Source organism: Trichoderma breve (genome assembly GCF_028502605.1).
Source record: "Trichoderma breve strain T069 chromosome 7 map unlocalized scaffold00007, whole genome shotgun sequence".
NCBI classification, from domain to species: domain Eukaryota; kingdom Fungi; phylum Ascomycota; class Sordariomycetes; order Hypocreales; family Hypocreaceae; genus Trichoderma; species Trichoderma breve.
The window spans coordinates 2,227,113-2,243,547 of NW_026611593.1; the positions used below are offsets into that span (position 1 = coordinate 2,227,113).

The window sequence follows — 16,435 nt, forward strand, 5'->3', positions numbered from 1 at the left end:
GATGGGTGGCTTGCATGATTTTAACATCATAGTGTGTCGTTTATAGAGCTAGATGGAGTACGAGAGTTTATATCACGATGTATATAAGTTGTCAAGGGGTCCATGTCTCCATTATCACTATCATCACCATCACCATCAACCAGTAAACAAATCATCTCAATGCACCCTTAAAGCATCAAATCTCATCCTACCCCAGACTTACAAACACAAGTCCATGTATAGCCAGCTACCATACAACCACCCCGGACTGTCTTCACGACACGAGAGGGATCTCCACCAAGCCCTCGTCTCCCAATTCGGCCACTATGAAGCTGAATCTCGCTCTTCAAGATGCCCACCAAGGGCCGTTTCTTGCTCGAGACCTCGTAAGAGCCTCGTTCGAAATCCGAGGACCTACCTTTCACAAATCGCCGCGCATCTCGGCCAAATTCGTCGGCACCATGGTGGTGTCGTTTCCCACGCAGGTTAACGCGGCAAGCCCGGGACAAATTACTACGGTGGTGAGTGATATTATATGATTCAGCTGCATTATGCATTAGGTTCACTGACAGGGATTGTAGTTGTTTGAGCAACACAAGACGATAGAGTATCGAGATTTGCAGTGGGACGAAGACGCTTCCACTGGCGAATCAATATACACCACTCCCATTGAATTCGAGTTCCCAGAAGGGGCATGTTACTGCGGCAAACCTCAGAAATGCCAGCTCCCACCTTCTTTGGACATCACAGAGCAGAACATGAGAGTCAAGGTAGCTTACACCATGACTGTTTCTGTGGGCCGCAGCGTGCTTGGTGCAATGACAAAGACAAAGAGCGTGGGGATGGATATTCCCTTTAGCTGCAATCCATCCATCGGAAGACTTCCACGATCATCCTGCGTCTTGTCGGTGCCAATGGACGAAAAGCCTGGACGACACAATGCACGCTTACGAAATACGGCAATGGAGGATCAAGAGCATGATGATGGCTCATGTCCGTCATATAACCCGAAATATGCACCATCCATCAAAGTCGAAGTTTTACTCCCACAGCCAGCCATCTTGATCCGTGGCCAGCCAACGCCGGTTCAGATCCTCGTCCACACACCGACCGATATGATCGAATCAGGCAACGTCTATCTCCGCAGCATATCCATGGATCTGAAAACATTAGTCACGACATCCACCGGCGCGATACCGCGAACAATCACGCAGAGAAGACATGGATGCAGCATGGCCGGCGCGGTCAAGGTTGACAACGAGCTATTCGAGGTCGATTCGGGAGCTTGGGGCAATTTTTTTGTCTTGAATACGAAGCCGACGACTGAGTCTTGCATATTGAAGATGGACCACGTGGTGGAGGTTGTGACGGGGTTCTCTGTTGGGCTCGGAAATGACATTAGAGTAAGTTGACTCGGAAACTCCGATCATGGCGAAGGTTGAAGCTGACTGACTCGTGATTAGTATGCTGTTGCGGCATTTGAAGTTATTGTGATGGATCCTCCGCCTGCATACGAAGTGGGTGATGCGATTCAAGCATAAATACAAAAATAATAAGAGTCTACACTGGAGGATGTACGATAGATATGGTTATACCCAGGGAGAGGAGCCTTGACGGAAAAAGATGATACCCAGCCGTTCTTACGACTTATATGACGAATGCATTAGAGATGAACAGCTTCGAAGGCTACTTTATAGATTAAAGACAAATTAATGAATACACAACTCATCTACCAAGACTATTAAAATTGTTACTCCCAAACTCCATTAATATGCTCACATCTACTGCGACATCACTGCCATCCGAAGCGGCGTCTCTCCCCTCGTCCTTCTCCACCGATTGGTCGATTCGAGCAACTCACCACATCCATCAACCGCCCACGACCATTTCCTTAGAAATCCCGGTGTCACCTCCCAACTATCCTTGTGGAACGGCTCCCCCCATAGAATCAACCCCCTGCGATCAGTCGGAACATCCTCATCATCCCCCTGAGCCCTGTTACCAAGCAACGAATGCGTCGTCTTGGGCGGCGGAGCAGTCATGCAGCTGATCAGGTTCCCCAAGAGGTCCGTCAGAAACTCCGCATGGCTAAAGTAGTTCTCCCACCGAATCAGATTGTCCCTCATCTTCGGAAAGGGAAACACGTCGATCCAGTTGGAGTGGGGACACGACATCTGCAGCTTCGTCGGAGCGAGACTTTCAGGGAGGCGGATTTGCACGAGGGAGGTTGCTTCCGGGATGTGAGGGAGGATCTTCTTCAGCTGGGCCGTGGCGCTACCTGTGCACTCGATGAAGGCATTCGGCTTGATGACTTTCTTGTTGTATGATAGGCCCCTGAGGACGTTGAAGTGGATTAGATGCAATAGATGATCGGAGAGCAGGCAGTAGCTGAGGTCTAGCCAAGGAGCTGAAGTGCGGCCTGGGATTGTGGTAGAGACGGAGACTAATGCACCATGCGGAACAAGCTCCCTGCTCGGTTCTGGATGCTTCGAGACGACCAGCTGATTGGACGGAGCGGACTTGTCTTTTACAGGCACACAGGTAGAGTCGCTCGGAAATTCCCGTGGCTTGATGTATGGTATGTCATCTTTACCGTCATCTATCCGCCAGCGATGGACTCGGTAAGGCTGTCCGGTGCCGTCAACTCTCCTATCCCGGGCTCTCGATCCTTGATGCGAGGTGTTAGTTCTAAGGGAATGGGCGCTTCACACAGCTGTGCTTGCTCTACGTACGATGTGCTCTCTGATTTAGCCGGTTCTGAATCTTTCTACGTGCCAAACGAATCTCATTGGCCGTTAGATCTGCATCAGGATCAGGAATCGATCGAGCTTTGCCGGATGCTCGAGTGTGTGTGCGCGAGCTTGGCGCCATGACAATGAAAGAGTGTAACCAAAGAGAGGAATAGTAGTAATCAAATGTATACGGAGATACAAGTACCTCCTTGCATTCCACAGGATATCACAGAGGGATGAAATAAACAAGAGAGAGAGTGAATCCAGCCCGTTGGTGATGCTGCGGCTAGGGGTCGGCGTTTAGCCTCCACGCCGGCGGACTATCCCCCAACAGGCAAAAAGTGTCATCACTCCGTGTGGCAGAATCGGCAGATGTGGGACCTGCGGCGTCTTACAAGTCCGCCGGAGTGGGAATGAGGAGAGCTAAACTCAACGGGGGAAAAAGCATCAGCCGGGGATTGAGGATATTGTCGGATTTATGGGGGTTCGTGCATGAGGCTTGAAACTGGCTGGAGATGGAGGAGAGCTGGATACGCGTATACACGAATACACGGGTATCTTGAGATGGATATTCGGATTCATGGAGATGGTAAAGGGTTGGATATAAGAAGAAACATTTTCCATGATGAATTGATAGAAGAAATCATCACCGAGTTACACAGATCTCATCACCACCACTTACACTATCATAATTATCACTTACACCGGCATCACTTACACCACAACCATCATGTCTCGCTACGCAGAGTCTCACGTCTCTCCCCAAGGCCCCGGCGATGCCAGACCAACCGCCCTTCAAGTCGTCAAAGACGAACAGATGACCGATCAGCTCAAGGGCAGGGTCATCGTCGTCACCGGTGTCTCATCCGGTCTTGGTGTTGAGACCGTCCGCGCCCTGGCCACCACCGGAGCTTCCTTCGTCCTCACTGCCAGAGACCTTACTAAGGCCAAGAGTGCTCTTGGCGACATCTTTGATGCGTCACGCATGAAGCTTGTTGAGATGAACCAGAACTCGCTCGCTAGCGTTCGGGCTGCGGCAAAGACTATTCTCGCTGATACTCCCAAGATTAACATCCTCATCAACAATGCTGGAATTATGGCTGTTCCTGATCTGCAACTCACTGATGATGGCCACGAATCACAGTTTGGTGTTAACCATCTCTCTCATTTCCTCTTCTTCCAGCTCCTTAAGCCTGCCCTTCTTGCCGGCAGCACCCCTGAATTCGGCTCTCGTGTCGTCAACGTCTCTTCCGCCTCGCACCGTTTCTGCGGAATCAATGCCTCAGACAACTATAGCTTCCAAAAGGGCGACTACAACAAGTGGGTTTCATACGGCCAATCCAAGACGGCAAACGTCTACATGGCCAACGAGATTGAGCGACGCTACGGATCACGCGGCCTCCACGGCTGGAGTCTTCACCCCGGCGGCATCCAAACCGGCCTCATGAGATACATCCCGGAGGAAGAGGCCAAGGCCATGGTTGCGCAGATCGGGCCGGAGGTTCTGCAGGGCATGAAGAGCCCGGAGCAAGGGGCGGCGACGCAAGTTTGGGCGGCGATTGCGAGGGAGCTGGAGGGTAAGGGAGGGAAGTATTTGGCTGATGTTGCTGTGGCTGTGCCTGGGCCGGATGATAAGGATATGTCGAAGCCGACGACGGTGGGCCACACGTATGATGCGGCGGAGGAGGCGAGACTGTGGAAGGATTCGCTCAAGCTTGTTGGGCTGGAGGATGATCAGTAGAGGTTTGAGAAAGTACTTGCATAGAGTGAGGATAATGTATATTTAAAAGCATAGAGATAATGGATGCTTGTCCTTCTGTTGACTGGCTATACTTGCCTGCTTGCTCAAAAGACTACCAGTGATATTCAGTGCATGTCTCAACCTATCACAGCTAACAGAATCTTTCAGCAATATTGTACCACAAGTCGAATTGCTTGTCACTTGGCGATAGATACTTCATTCACATATATTTGGGTCATTCGGTGCCTAGGACGTCAGTACTTCTGACTCTTGCATCCTCAACAATCGCCTACAAATCGAAATGGCCTTTCGAGTCTGATGACGGAGGCCACTTGGAGCCAACTGAGGTTCTTGGACCGGAAACCTGGAAATTAGTAGAGTGATACATTGGAGTGAAACAACTCCACATCATCAACTCTCCTAGAGATAGGCCAATACGACTAATTGGTGAAAATTCCAAGAAACGGGTGAGTTAGTATTGGTGCTATACTATGAGTCAAAGAGTCACACGTCAACTTGTCTTTCGATCGCGGCAAGATTTCTCAGATCATCATCAAATATTCGAATGAGAGTCTTCATGGAGGTAATCAGAATACAGATTGATGAATGGCCTACCAGAGGCTTACTCCTCGTACCTGATAAGATGGAAACAATAAGACTTCTCCCTTCTTCCTCTCCACCCTTCAGCCGTGGTCTTAGTTCAGCCAACCACATTTCCATCAAGCTGCATTCACCGCTTCGCCTATGTATCCCTTTAATGCATCCAGCACCAAGGCACCAAGCCGTGTCTCAGATAACCAGCAGACGCGGCATCTCCTAGGCCGAGCGTAACGCGAATGGCGGGGATCGCTATCCCGCGGCTGGCAAAGTAAGACATGTCATCTCTATCACATCGCCCATCACACAAGATAAGGGCAGCTGTGACTGACAATTTAGTTATTGCTCACGCAGATCGAAATATCTCCCTTGCATAAAATGACCGTGCTCGCAATAAAAAAAAATCTTTGTCTCACGTCAAGAGGCCGATATATCCGCACCGGCACCAGGGGGTCGCGAGCTGAGTGCCGGCATCCCAGGCTCCCGTCCTATGACGTCGAGGGCCGATAAGGCGCGATGAGACTCTTACTCAGACTGTTTGAACCACCAGGCCGGTGAGAGAGGACAATGAGCTAGAGAGTCTCATGTTCAAGGATAGGCCCTTTGTGCCTGTCATGTGGGCAATATAATGAGATTGTCTCTGTTGTGTGTCTTTGGGATCGCCGACCTGGACACGCGATTCCGGGTGCCCTTGGCATGTTTTCAGCTTGGATTTGTGCTTCATCGTAACGAGGGGGAGCATCTATCACAACTCCCTTTAATCCATGTAGTAAGAGTATCGTCGAGACTAGAGGGGCTTCCCCTTTGTAGGATAGCATTTGAGAGACGATGCCTAATAGTCCTGCAATAGACTCTCTATATAAAGCCGCTTGATGCACTTACAGCAGCGTCCTGAGATAATCACATTCATGGTCGGAATTCAACAAGGACTTCAGGTACCACAAAGCCATGATCGGAACCAAGCTGTGGCACAATGGTCGTCCAATAAACTTCTACAAAACAACAACAGGTCTGGGCGCCTTCCTGACTGCGGCTATTACTCAGCTTCGACTTCGAAAGAACAGTCATATTGCACAGCTAAATAGCAGGGGGTCGCTGTTTAGACATACACGTAAGCTTAATACAAGGCCAGTGATCGACAGCTGGCTTTCCCACCGGGCACATAGCCCTCTGGGCAGTTTCACTCGAGGTCTCGCGGCAGGCATGCTGTCTATCCAGGGGAGAGCAGAAAACAGGCAGATCATTATTGAAGAGCTGCTGAAGGACATGATTCAATACGGTAAGTTTTGGAACGCAGGGTGATATCATCGCCAAGATTAGACAGGTTCGAGGACGTATTCCATCTTCGGAAAGCACCTTAGATTTGGAAAAAGATGCGTAGAGTAAGGCACAATGTCCGTCTTGGCCGCTTGGCGTGCAGAGTATGCCCACAAGGCGAAGCTCAGGACTTTTCCTTCGGCAGAGATGGGGAACAGGGCGATTGCTCGTCTGATAGTCTCCTCTGCATGTCTTACATATAGCGTGTATGCCCTTGTGAACCTGTAGTCAGTGGTTCCACAAATGTCACAAATATCGGAGCGATAGTAGTTGCCGTACTCGTAATACCCGAAGTTAGAGAGGCGCCCTTATACACCACTCGATTAAGTTCGCGTCCACGGGGACCAGCGACTAGCCCCCGTGCCAAATCATAGTCTATCATATTTCACATCGGTAAACCCCGTAGCAGTTGTCTGACCATTGGCTTTCTGATCATGGAGAGACAAATACTGTTCTGAGTGATGAAATACCCTTGGGGCTCAAGTTCTCAGTTCGTAATGATGCCCGTGGGGGTTGTCTGCCGTCGTATCCGATGAACCTGGGTGGGTGGTGGCTCATGGCAGTGTTCAGCGTTTCACAGGTATTATTCATACAGAAACGCGAATAAATACCCATCTTCTATCTTCCTGGCAAAGATCCAAAGAAACAAGCCGTGAGCACCGCGAAACAATCGTCTGTACAATAATGAAGCCTCTTGGTGTAGTCGCCACGGCGCTGCAAGTCTTGTTGTCTGCTTGCTTGTCTCAAGCCCTCTCGATCGCAGAAAGTGATTTCCCTCCGTTGCTCGATGCTACTCTCGATGAGCTGCGCTTCGGGTTGGACAACAACCACTTCACAAGTGTCGATCTTGTACATGCCTACATTGACAGGATCTCAGAAGTGAATCCTGACTTGAAGGCTGTCACTGAGGTCAACCCCGACGCGCTCTCGATTGCTTTGGAGAGAGATACGGAGAGGAGGGCAGGAATAGACCCTGCTAAGCAGCCTCTCCATGGCATACCTATTCTCCTCAAGAACAACATTGCCACAGACGATGGGATGAACAACACTGCTGGCTCATACGCGCTGCTGGGTGCCAAAGTCCCTCACGACAGCACCATTGCCTCCAAGCTGCGCAAAGCAGGCGCCATTATTCTCGGCAAGGCTAACCTCTCGCAATGGGCTTCCTCTAGGGAGGTAGTCTTTCATGAAGGTTGGTCGGCTCATGGTGGCCAGGCAGTTGGCGCATACTTTCCAAAGCAAAACCCCAGAGGCTCATCATCGGGGAGTGCCATAGCAGCTTCTCTCGGCCTCGCCTGGGCAGCTGTTGGGACAGACACAGGTGGATCAATCCTTATGCCAGGGCATGCGAATAACGTCGTCGGATTTCGTCCCACGGTGGGACTAACTTCCAGATATCTTGTGATTCCATATTCGCTAAGACAAGACACCATCGGTACCTTGACTCGGACAGTCAAGGATGCTGCATATCTCATGCAGGCCATGGCAGGGCGTGACAAGCAAGACAATTACACGGATGCAATTCCTTTCGACACGATACCAGACTATGTTGCAGCATGCACGAACTCGGGTCTCAAAGGCAAGCGGCTCGGCGTATCCCGCAACACAATGGCGACAGATATTGATCCGTCGGCAAACACCGACCCGGAAGCATTTGAGAGAGCACTGGATGTGCTTCGCGCAGCTGGCGCAGAGATCATTGACAATATTGACTTGCCATGCAACATCCCCTTCACCGGCCACACCAAAGAGCGCAGAAGTAACCTTGCGTCCAACGACTCCACGGATGCCAGCTTCCTTGCGGTCTATTCCATCGTCGGGGCTGACTTTTTGTCCGACTTGCCGGAGAAGTACCTCAGCCTTCTCAAAGAAAACCCAAACAACATCACCTCAGTTAGCGATCTGCGGGACTTTACCAGAGACGATCCTCAAGAGGGATTTCCGCGCTTCGACACCACAGCATGGGATGGCTTCCTCAAATTTGGCCTCAACAACACGGACCCGAGTTATTGGTCCAACGTTACTGCGGATAGGGAGTTACTCGGACCGCTGTGCTTCACAGGAGCGTTGGAAAAGTACAGGCTAGACGCAATGGTACTTCCGACGCCGTATTCGGTCTTGATGGCATCTGGCCTCGGGCTTCCCGTCGTCAGTGTGCCGCTGGGTCGCGCTCCTGATGATTCTCCCATCGTTCCATCAGATAGGGGGAAATTGATACTGTCAGCTCCCAACGGTCCGTTCGGCATCGCCTTTTCCGGCCCGGCGTTTAGCGAAGAGAAGCTGTTTGCCATGGCGTACGACTTTGAGCAGCGTACAAACGTGCGTACGTCAGTCAAGCCATTTATTACACCCAAGACGGAGCTGGCGCATGTTGTGCGGAAACGGTGCCTGAGAGATCCAAGAGGTGCCTGTGGGAAGGAATTTAAATAAACTTGACGAAGTTTGATGATTTGAGTGCAATACGGCAATGCGGTTATTTGCTTTTAGGCGATGAAGTTCTTGTGTTTGTTGAGTCGATAATCCTGCGTACGGGATAGTGCTTGTGAAGCCGTCTAGCAGTGAATAGGAAAATAATAAACTCTGTCAACCAGCCGTAAAGACGAGATCCAGCAAGTTGATCATGATTTCACAATCACGTGTATGTTCACACAGGCTTTCAATAGTAATCAACGGCGACCAAGACCGTAGGATCGACTTCAGTATCACGCCGGGAGCCAAAAAGGAGATAAAACTCCGCATCTTATTGCTGTGCCAGCCAAGCCTAGATATGCATTGCAGTCGGTCATGGGATCTCAATGCCGAGAGCGAAATGTACGTTGCCGGCTTCAGATGCTTGCCGCGCGCTTGATCTGGTCTTGGCTGCATGTCATACCCATAATAGCACGGAGATTTGGTACGCTAGCATGGTCGTATGGTTAGGCTTATTTGACAGCTCGAGACGCATGGACTTCAAGCATTTGGGCGTATGAGCTGACGATGGAACGCTGCGGCTGGAGCGCACTTCGGTTCGACCATGGAGTCCGCTGTGGGCTGATAGATCCGATGCTGCAAGCGATCGAGTAACAGCTGCGTATCATATTGCCAACGACAGACAAGCCCTGGAAGCTGGGTGTTTGGCAATGAGAGAATCATGCTGTCCATACAACATGATCATCTTGGACCGATCATTTGCTTTCCTCTGGTTGAGACACAAGAGATCAAACCTTCAATTCTAGGCCATTCAACCTCACAGCATCGCCCACTCAAAACTCCGACAGCGATCCGGACCGTCGGCTCGACCCTCTTCATTGGACAAGGCATTTCGGCCACTGTCCCAAACGATTAAATCCCACGATCGAATCGGAGGCCACACCGCGCAGTTTTATGGAGAAGAACTTGATTCATCGTAATTCCGTGCTGACAGATGCCTCTGTAATCGTGTGGATCCCTTTATAACCCGCTGACTCACCCGGAACTGGCCAATCACCGCGACGCCGACTCAAGATCTATCAGAACACGAGATACGGGGGAGTTTGTCGCATTTTTCGGAGGAGGAGTTAAGATCTTATAAGTTTTCTTGAGATATAAAGGATATTTCTGGACGTCTTTTGCAAGAGTTTTGCGAAGAGAAGAATAGAGGAGTAAAAAGACGGATGATTTTGACGAGGATACCGACAAGAATTCACCCATTCAAGCAAAATATTTTGACTGGGCGTGGGATCATTGCTGTTGCTGCTGCTGCACCCACAGGGAGAGCTTTTATATCGAATTCTGCAACAAAGAGATACGCCTTCAACATGGCTGAGGCCTGTGACAAAAATGATGCAAGCGCTGCAAAGGAAGAGCTTCCCCCACTGACGGACCATGAGTTCAAGAACTATAACCGTCTTGCCGAAAGAATGGAGCTGTTTGTAAGTAGCATCGCTGCTCTCACTTATACTCGTGTCATGTATAAGGCATATACCTGCATATACATGCATACACACATATATATGTTGCATCATCTCACACTTTACTCACAGCACAACAACTTCCGCCGATCATGGAACATTCTCTGGCAAGCCTGCACCACTGGCCGTCGTCCTCAGGGCATGTCTATCAAGCAACTCCTCAACATCGGCACCGAGTTTGCTGAGCATCTCACCATACATCATTCCATCGAGGAGACTTATTTCTTCCCTCGACTAGCCCAGAAGATGCCTGAGTTTAATCCCAAAAATGGCGACCTGGTGAAGCAGCATGCTCAGATCCATGAGGGCTTGGAGGGATTCGAAAAGTACCTTAACGAAGTAAAGAGCGGCGAGAGGGACTTTGAGTTGAGCGTTTTGAAGGAGAAGATGGAGAGCTGGGGAGGTGTGCTGTGGACGCATTTGGACGATGAGGTTAGATCGTTGGGGGCAGAGAATATGAGAAAGTTTTGGACATTACAGGAGATCCGGCGGTTCCAAATGTAATTAGTTTTGTTATGACATCTATTTCTTTTTTGTTTGTAGATATACTTGGAAGCATGGCAACGACTGGTAGATAAAGCGAAGTAAACGGATCAAGATATTTGGCAAAAGAACATGCATGCATTCATAAACGTAAATGGTAAAATATAGCTCAACTATTACATGTGATCCAAACAAGCAAGACAGACAAAAAGCTTACATACCTATCCAACATTCTACCATTGCCCAGTTTCCCAAATATTCTTGCGAGACCAAGCGCGTCTTTTACTCCGGTAGATGATCTTACCCGCTGTGTATCTATATGTTGTACTGAGACAGGTGCCAAAATGCCTGCGCCTTTCCGGGTTCTGTGAGTCCTTTCACTTCGACTTCATGTTGCACAACCGCTCATGTCACCCAACAGATACCTCACCCCTTTCACCGGGGATTTTGAGGAAAAGAAATTTCAGAATCTTAAGCCGTCTCACGCCAGAGATCAATCATCTGTCCCGTTGACGGATACATCGCCAGCAAGGCAATCGCCGTCTCAGGGAGAGGTCCTCCACCAACCATGCCCCATTGGACAGTCAATGGGGCCCAGGCCAAGTTGCGGAAGAAGCTCTTGTTCCACGTCTTTGCCCAAGCAGCGTCCTTGGCCTGAGCGCTCTTGCGGGTGCGCTCCAACAGCAACCTGGCGAGCTCCATGAAGGTATATGCACCCCAGCATCGCACGCTAAGGAGGCCAAACTTGCCCATTGTCGTGGGCTTCAGATCAATGGCCTTTTTGCTGCCCAGGAACGCGAGGTTCTCAAACACTTGATATAGGATGAGGGCGACGATCTGGCTGAGACCGAAGGCGGTGTCGAAATGCGCCAGAGCGACCGACCCTGATCCCTCTTTTTCGGCATCTTCCTTCTTAGGGCGCGGCCGGGAGAGGACTCGCTTGAGCGCAAAGTACAGGCCGAGCAGACCCCAGAGCCGGTTGATCGTCCGTGCCTCGCTTAGCACGCCTGCAAAGGCCTTGAGCTTGGTCGCCAGGTTAAGCGCAAACGCCGCACCGGGAGGCGCTGGGGCTGATGAGAGAACGACGGTCGTGGCGGGCGGCAGCTGGAAGGCCATGGCAATGAGCTTCTGGGCTGACTGTCGCAGCGCATTGCGGCTCAGCGTCTCGAGCACGGCGCCTGACAGCTTGGAGGAGTAGCAGAGGAACTGCAGGACGGCATCGGCGCCGGCGCGGGTCTGGAGGCATCGCAGCAGATGGCCAGCAAAGGCATCCGCGTTGGAGGGCACGGCGGCTAGAACAGCGCCAATGGGTGCCTTGGCCGGCGTGGGAATCGAGGGAAGAGGATCGGCTACAGCGACGGCCGAGGAGTCGATGGCGGCGGCCACTTCAGTCGAGGCCGAGTCGACGGGGATGTCGGCCACGTCGGTCATTGTGGCGGGAGGAGAGGGGAGAGAAGGAGGACAAAGAAGAAGAAGCGAGACGAAGCGAAAGAATGGGAGGAGAGAAAAGAGCCGAGGCGAGGAGAGGAACAAGAAGTAAAGGTGACGATAAAGGGCGCGGTTATCGATTAGAGCCGATCCGAGTCTTATCTCAAGACCGAGTTGAATTGCGATTGCCAAGATTTAGATATAGACGCTGATGTTGATGTTGATGCTGCACTGAAAGCGGTTGATTGACGCAACCTTGGACGCGCGCTGACTCTCAATGTTTAGGCAATGTAGCATCAATTAATTAAAGTAATCCCCAATTGCCCTGGGTGAGCAGCTCAGCTCTTATTATTAGCCTCTTTGCTGTAAACCTACCGCCTGTTGAGGCGCTGCCGAGGTCCACCCCCACAAAACCTCGGATAAGGCGTAAGATCCACTGCCTCGATTCTCTCCACGTTTTGGCTTGCTGCCACTCGGCTCTAGATTATTAATACTTTTAGAGTTCCACTTTCTATTGGGGATGAAGAGAAACTGTGTACTTTATTTCATGTCAGATGAGGGATTCCAGGTGCCATTGACGGGTCTGATTGGTGGCATGGTGACAGGGTACACAGTGATTTGGAGGCGTGTTGGTGGTGGTGATTGACAGCCGTCGTAGCGTCTGGGGGGCTCCACAGAATCGACTTACAGGGGGCTTCTCACGTCCAACGTAAGATCTCGCAGAACTGAATCTATTAAAATGAAAGGGAATGGCTCATTGTCGCAATAAGTAAATATCTAGTTTCTTTTACTGCCGAGGCAAACCGACAGCCTCTTGTAGGAGAGTTGGCATCTTGATTCTGTAGCTTTGAAGCCAAGTAGAAGACCAGAGGATAGATGTACGCACTCAGGCTGTCATGGAGAGGAGAATTGATCATGATTAATCTTTCTATGGCCAGGCAGTCAGAAATTTGAGAATATGCAATTGGACATTAAATAGAAATATATAATTCTGACTAGATAGAAATACAGCTCTTATTTTTTTCTCTCTGGGATTGATTCAACTTGAGATACCGGCTGCAGTCAAGGCCCCCCGTTCTTCATGCTCTATCAGCACGCAGAGAGCCTATCACGTTGGATACATTTCACAGGCTTTTTCTCGATTTGCAAAACTTCAAATTCAAACTCACCTTCTTTCGCCCAAATCTCTACACGTACGTCTCCAGTGTGCTCATTACTCATGTTCCATCATCGCAAATGAGCGCCATACCATCAGTCCAAGTAGAACATTGTCAGAAAGAACTTGCATCCTCCAGCTGCCCCATCAATTGGCAGGCAGCTGTAATTGTTTCTCACGTTGATGTCACTTTACCCTCCGTCACGTTCCAGTCAGGTGACTGCAAGGCACAACTGAGCAGTGCTGGAGAGGAAGGTTCAATTCACTCCAGTTCACCCCTTCGCTACTCGCTAGATCACCTGATCTGCCAGCACAATTTGTGAATTCCCTTTTCCCTTCACCAAAAAATTCATATTCCGAGTACTCATCTTTTCCACAACCAATGGAGATATCCTCCGATCTTTACCAAGTCACAACGCGGCACCCTCTTCCGCAACAGCCACCAAACGAACTGTTTCTCCCAAGACCAGTGCCCCTTTCGTGGCGAAAACCAACTGCAGCCATGAATGAAACCTCTCCCGATGATGATCCTGAGAAATATCTAAAATGGTTTCCAGGAACTACTGAGCAAGAACAGCGATTTCGAAGATGGATCGAAGAAACCGATGAACCTCTCTTGTTTCCAAATGTTTCCGAGTGGCTGTGGGAAAATGCCGATACTATTTTTGACGACCTCGACGACGAGGACGCTGTTCAAGATATTTTAGATAACATGGCCAAAGATTTCCAAAGGGTTAGTACTTAGCCCTCATCTTGCAAGTCGCTTGTCTAATAATATCACAGAAAATTTCTCCTACAGCCACCATCATGCTCCCAGGTTATGGCTATCCCCTTGATATAATTCCTCGTGGCACTTTTCCATTCTTGGAGCCCTACAATGGAAATGGATGGGCTGCCACACCTCTCTTTGTGAGGGAGTTGTGCATATTGAAGGTTATCGAAGAAATCACCAACAAGCCGGCTTGGTGGGCCAACGTTCGCGATGTTCATACAACGGACAAGTGGAAAAAAGAGATTCTTGGGCTGAAGTGGAACAATTACATACTGCATGCTGACTTTACGCCTTCTATGGCTGACTGGGTATGCCATATTTTCCTTATGTCAGCTTCATGGCTTCCTGGAGTATCATCCTCGATAATTGCTCTTAATTTCGGTCAACTAACCTACAATGAATGCATAGTGTATCGAAGAGCTAAAGCTCAAAGCGGACCTTTACCAAAAAACAGGCCTCATTCCTGTTTTAGACCACGCTGCTTGTGTTATAAAATCTGACAAGCTTGTACCCGAAGCCCTAAACCATGAACTCTCTATCGGCAGACAGAAACTACTACAAGCCATATCTAATTGCAAAAGATCCCGCGGTGGTCTTGCTTTTGATTTGATAGATCCTTCTATATGCCCACTCATATATAACCGCTCTCGAATTCTTCCTGATCAACTTATAGACCTCGCCGATTGTCTAGAAGCTTGCGGTAGAGGGGATACTCTTGCAAGCCTTTGGGATCCGATGACCAGTAAAATCTGTGAGGATTTTGATGACTCTTTTCAATGGCTTCCATGCAATGTCATTATGGATGATTCCGGACAAGCCAAGATCAACAGTTACATCAACAACCTACACCCAGTAGAGCATGCCGATATGTATGCTACCATCGAAAAGTTCATCACCCTGGCTTTACCAGCCTTGGATATCGTATACAGATGGCCTAAAGAGTTTTCACATCAACGAATAGGCGTGGAGAATATTTATTATGACTGTAAAACTCCGAATATTTGCCCCGAAGAAGGATGCAGTTGGTTGAACATGCCTCTACCTGAAGGTAAGACATTGGCTTTCTAATAGATTCAGCTCATATATTACAGATTACCAGGCTGACAATTAATTCCACACAGTGGAAGCTTACCTTAAGAGAAAGAAGATCCACGAGGAGAAGGATGCACTCGAGAAGGAACAAAACCCGGAAGCAGCCGATGAAAAGCCTGTGTCAGTTACTCTGCCTAAATGTGATGAAAATCACCTGCTCAATCTCAAATTGGAACGCAACGAGGACTATTTGGACAAGTTCCTACGCGATTGGATCCTTGAAGGCGATGAGATGTGTCGAGACATGCTGGACAGACATAGTAACCCCATTTTCAAGTGGTTCATCGAGACTCACCCTTTCCAGTTCCCTGAGCTAAGATCAACATCTTTCGATAAGCACGTTCGCTTAAAGTCATCTGACGTTCGCTCGTCTGCTTTCTTTCCACGAAAGAATAAGCATCTTCAGTTCATCGTTCAGCTGACTGAAATTCATCTTACCCCGGAAAATCCAGAGTACGATGGTGATGTGTGGGATGTGGATGGTTGGCGCAACGAACATATCGTGTCTACGGCCTTTTTATGCTACGATAGCGACAACACGACGGATTGTCACATATACTTCGACACGGAAATCTTACCAGGGGATAGACATACCGTGCCGGACCCTAATGGCGATGACCTCTTGCGGGCGTTTGACCTACCACCAGTTAGCTCTCGCCAAGTCCTAGGTCGAGTACTTGCTGGTCCTGGCCGAGCTGTTTTCTACCCTAACGTTTACAGACACCGCCAAGGGTCATTTTCACTTGCAGACCGCTCTCGACCGGGCTATTACAAGTTTCTTAAGCTATGTCTAGTTGATCCAGCCATCCCCATCATATCGACATCCAACGTCCCACCTCAGCAATTTCACTGGTGGACTGAATGCAAAGTTCACCGCGAGGGAGTACGACTCGCCCAAAGGCTACCGCCAGAGCTGCGAAAGATTGTGTACGATTACGTAGATATGCCAATTGATAGTAAAGGGGCGGAAGATATTCGACGCCAACTCTTATGCGGTCGAATGGTAGCAGGGATTCGCACACCTTATGGCGAAGATGAGAAGAGATCAGGCTCAGATGAGTCTGACAATGAATGAATAGCTAGTGGTATCATGAAGATGAACGATACGCATCAACATCGAGTTAGATGACACTCGACTATGTAAGATCACTTTGGGCTTCACAGTTGTGCTCACAACGGCCAGACACAGTTTAGAGAAATACAAGGCAG

At 49.5% G+C, this 16,435-nt stretch overlaps 7 protein-coding genes across 7 annotated transcripts; 5 read left to right on the forward strand and 2 right to left on the reverse strand.

Annotated features, from left to right (window-relative positions):
• Nucleotides 1-305: 305 nt before the first annotated feature.
• Nucleotides 306-1,520, forward strand: T069G_10881 (uncharacterized protein; the record flags this gene model as incomplete). The annotated part of the gene is made up of 3 exons (XM_056178091.1): nucleotides 306-500; nucleotides 561-1,382; nucleotides 1,443-1,520. The coding sequence occupies 3 exons, from the start codon at nucleotides 306-308 to the stop codon at nucleotides 1,518-1,520; spliced, it is 1,095 nt and encodes a 364-aa protein (XP_056024381.1).
• Nucleotides 1,521-1,760: 240 nt separating this feature from the next.
• T069G_10882 (uncharacterized protein) lies at nucleotides 1,761-2,850 on the reverse strand (the record flags this gene model as incomplete). Its single annotated transcript, XM_056178092.1, has 3 exons — nucleotides 1,761-2,398; nucleotides 2,453-2,647; nucleotides 2,712-2,850. 3 exons carry the CDS (start codon nucleotides 2,848-2,850, stop codon nucleotides 1,761-1,763), a joined length of 972 nt encoding a protein of 323 aa, XP_056024382.1.
• Nucleotides 2,851-3,441: 591 nt separating this feature from the next.
• On the forward strand, nucleotides 3,442-4,452 carry T069G_10883 (short chain dehydrogenase domain-containing protein; the record flags this gene model as incomplete). Its single annotated transcript, XM_056178093.1, has 1 exon — nucleotides 3,442-4,452. One exon carries the CDS (start codon nucleotides 3,442-3,444, stop codon nucleotides 4,450-4,452), a length of 1,011 nt encoding a protein of 336 aa, XP_056024383.1.
• A 2,598-nt stretch (nucleotides 4,453-7,050) lies between these two features.
• T069G_10884 (amidase domain-containing protein) lies at nucleotides 7,051-8,796 on the forward strand (the record flags this gene model as incomplete). The annotated part of the gene is made up of 1 exon (XM_056178094.1): nucleotides 7,051-8,796. The coding sequence occupies one exon, from the start codon at nucleotides 7,051-7,053 to the stop codon at nucleotides 8,794-8,796; it is 1,746 nt and encodes a 581-aa protein (XP_056024384.1).
• A 1,346-nt stretch (nucleotides 8,797-10,142) lies between these two features.
• Nucleotides 10,143-10,799, forward strand: T069G_10885 (hemerythrin HHE cation binding domain-containing protein; the record flags this gene model as incomplete). The annotated part of the gene is made up of 2 exons (XM_056178095.1): nucleotides 10,143-10,256; nucleotides 10,368-10,799. 2 exons carry the CDS (start codon nucleotides 10,143-10,145, stop codon nucleotides 10,797-10,799), a joined length of 546 nt encoding a protein of 181 aa, XP_056024385.1.
• Nucleotides 10,800-11,249: 450 nt separating this feature from the next.
• Nucleotides 11,250-12,209, reverse strand: T069G_10886 (uncharacterized protein; the record flags this gene model as incomplete). The annotated part of the gene is made up of 1 exon (XM_056178096.1): nucleotides 11,250-12,209. The coding sequence occupies one exon, from the start codon at nucleotides 12,207-12,209 to the stop codon at nucleotides 11,250-11,252; it is 960 nt and encodes a 319-aa protein (XP_056024386.1).
• Nucleotides 12,210-13,864: 1,655 nt separating this feature from the next.
• Nucleotides 13,865-16,301, forward strand: T069G_10887 (uncharacterized protein; the record flags this gene model as incomplete). The annotated part of the gene is made up of 4 exons (XM_056178097.1): nucleotides 13,865-14,095; nucleotides 14,146-14,442; nucleotides 14,543-15,182; nucleotides 15,256-16,301. 4 exons carry the CDS (start codon nucleotides 13,865-13,867, stop codon nucleotides 16,299-16,301), a joined length of 2,214 nt encoding a protein of 737 aa, XP_056024387.1.
• Nucleotides 16,302-16,435: the final 134 nt, after the last annotated feature.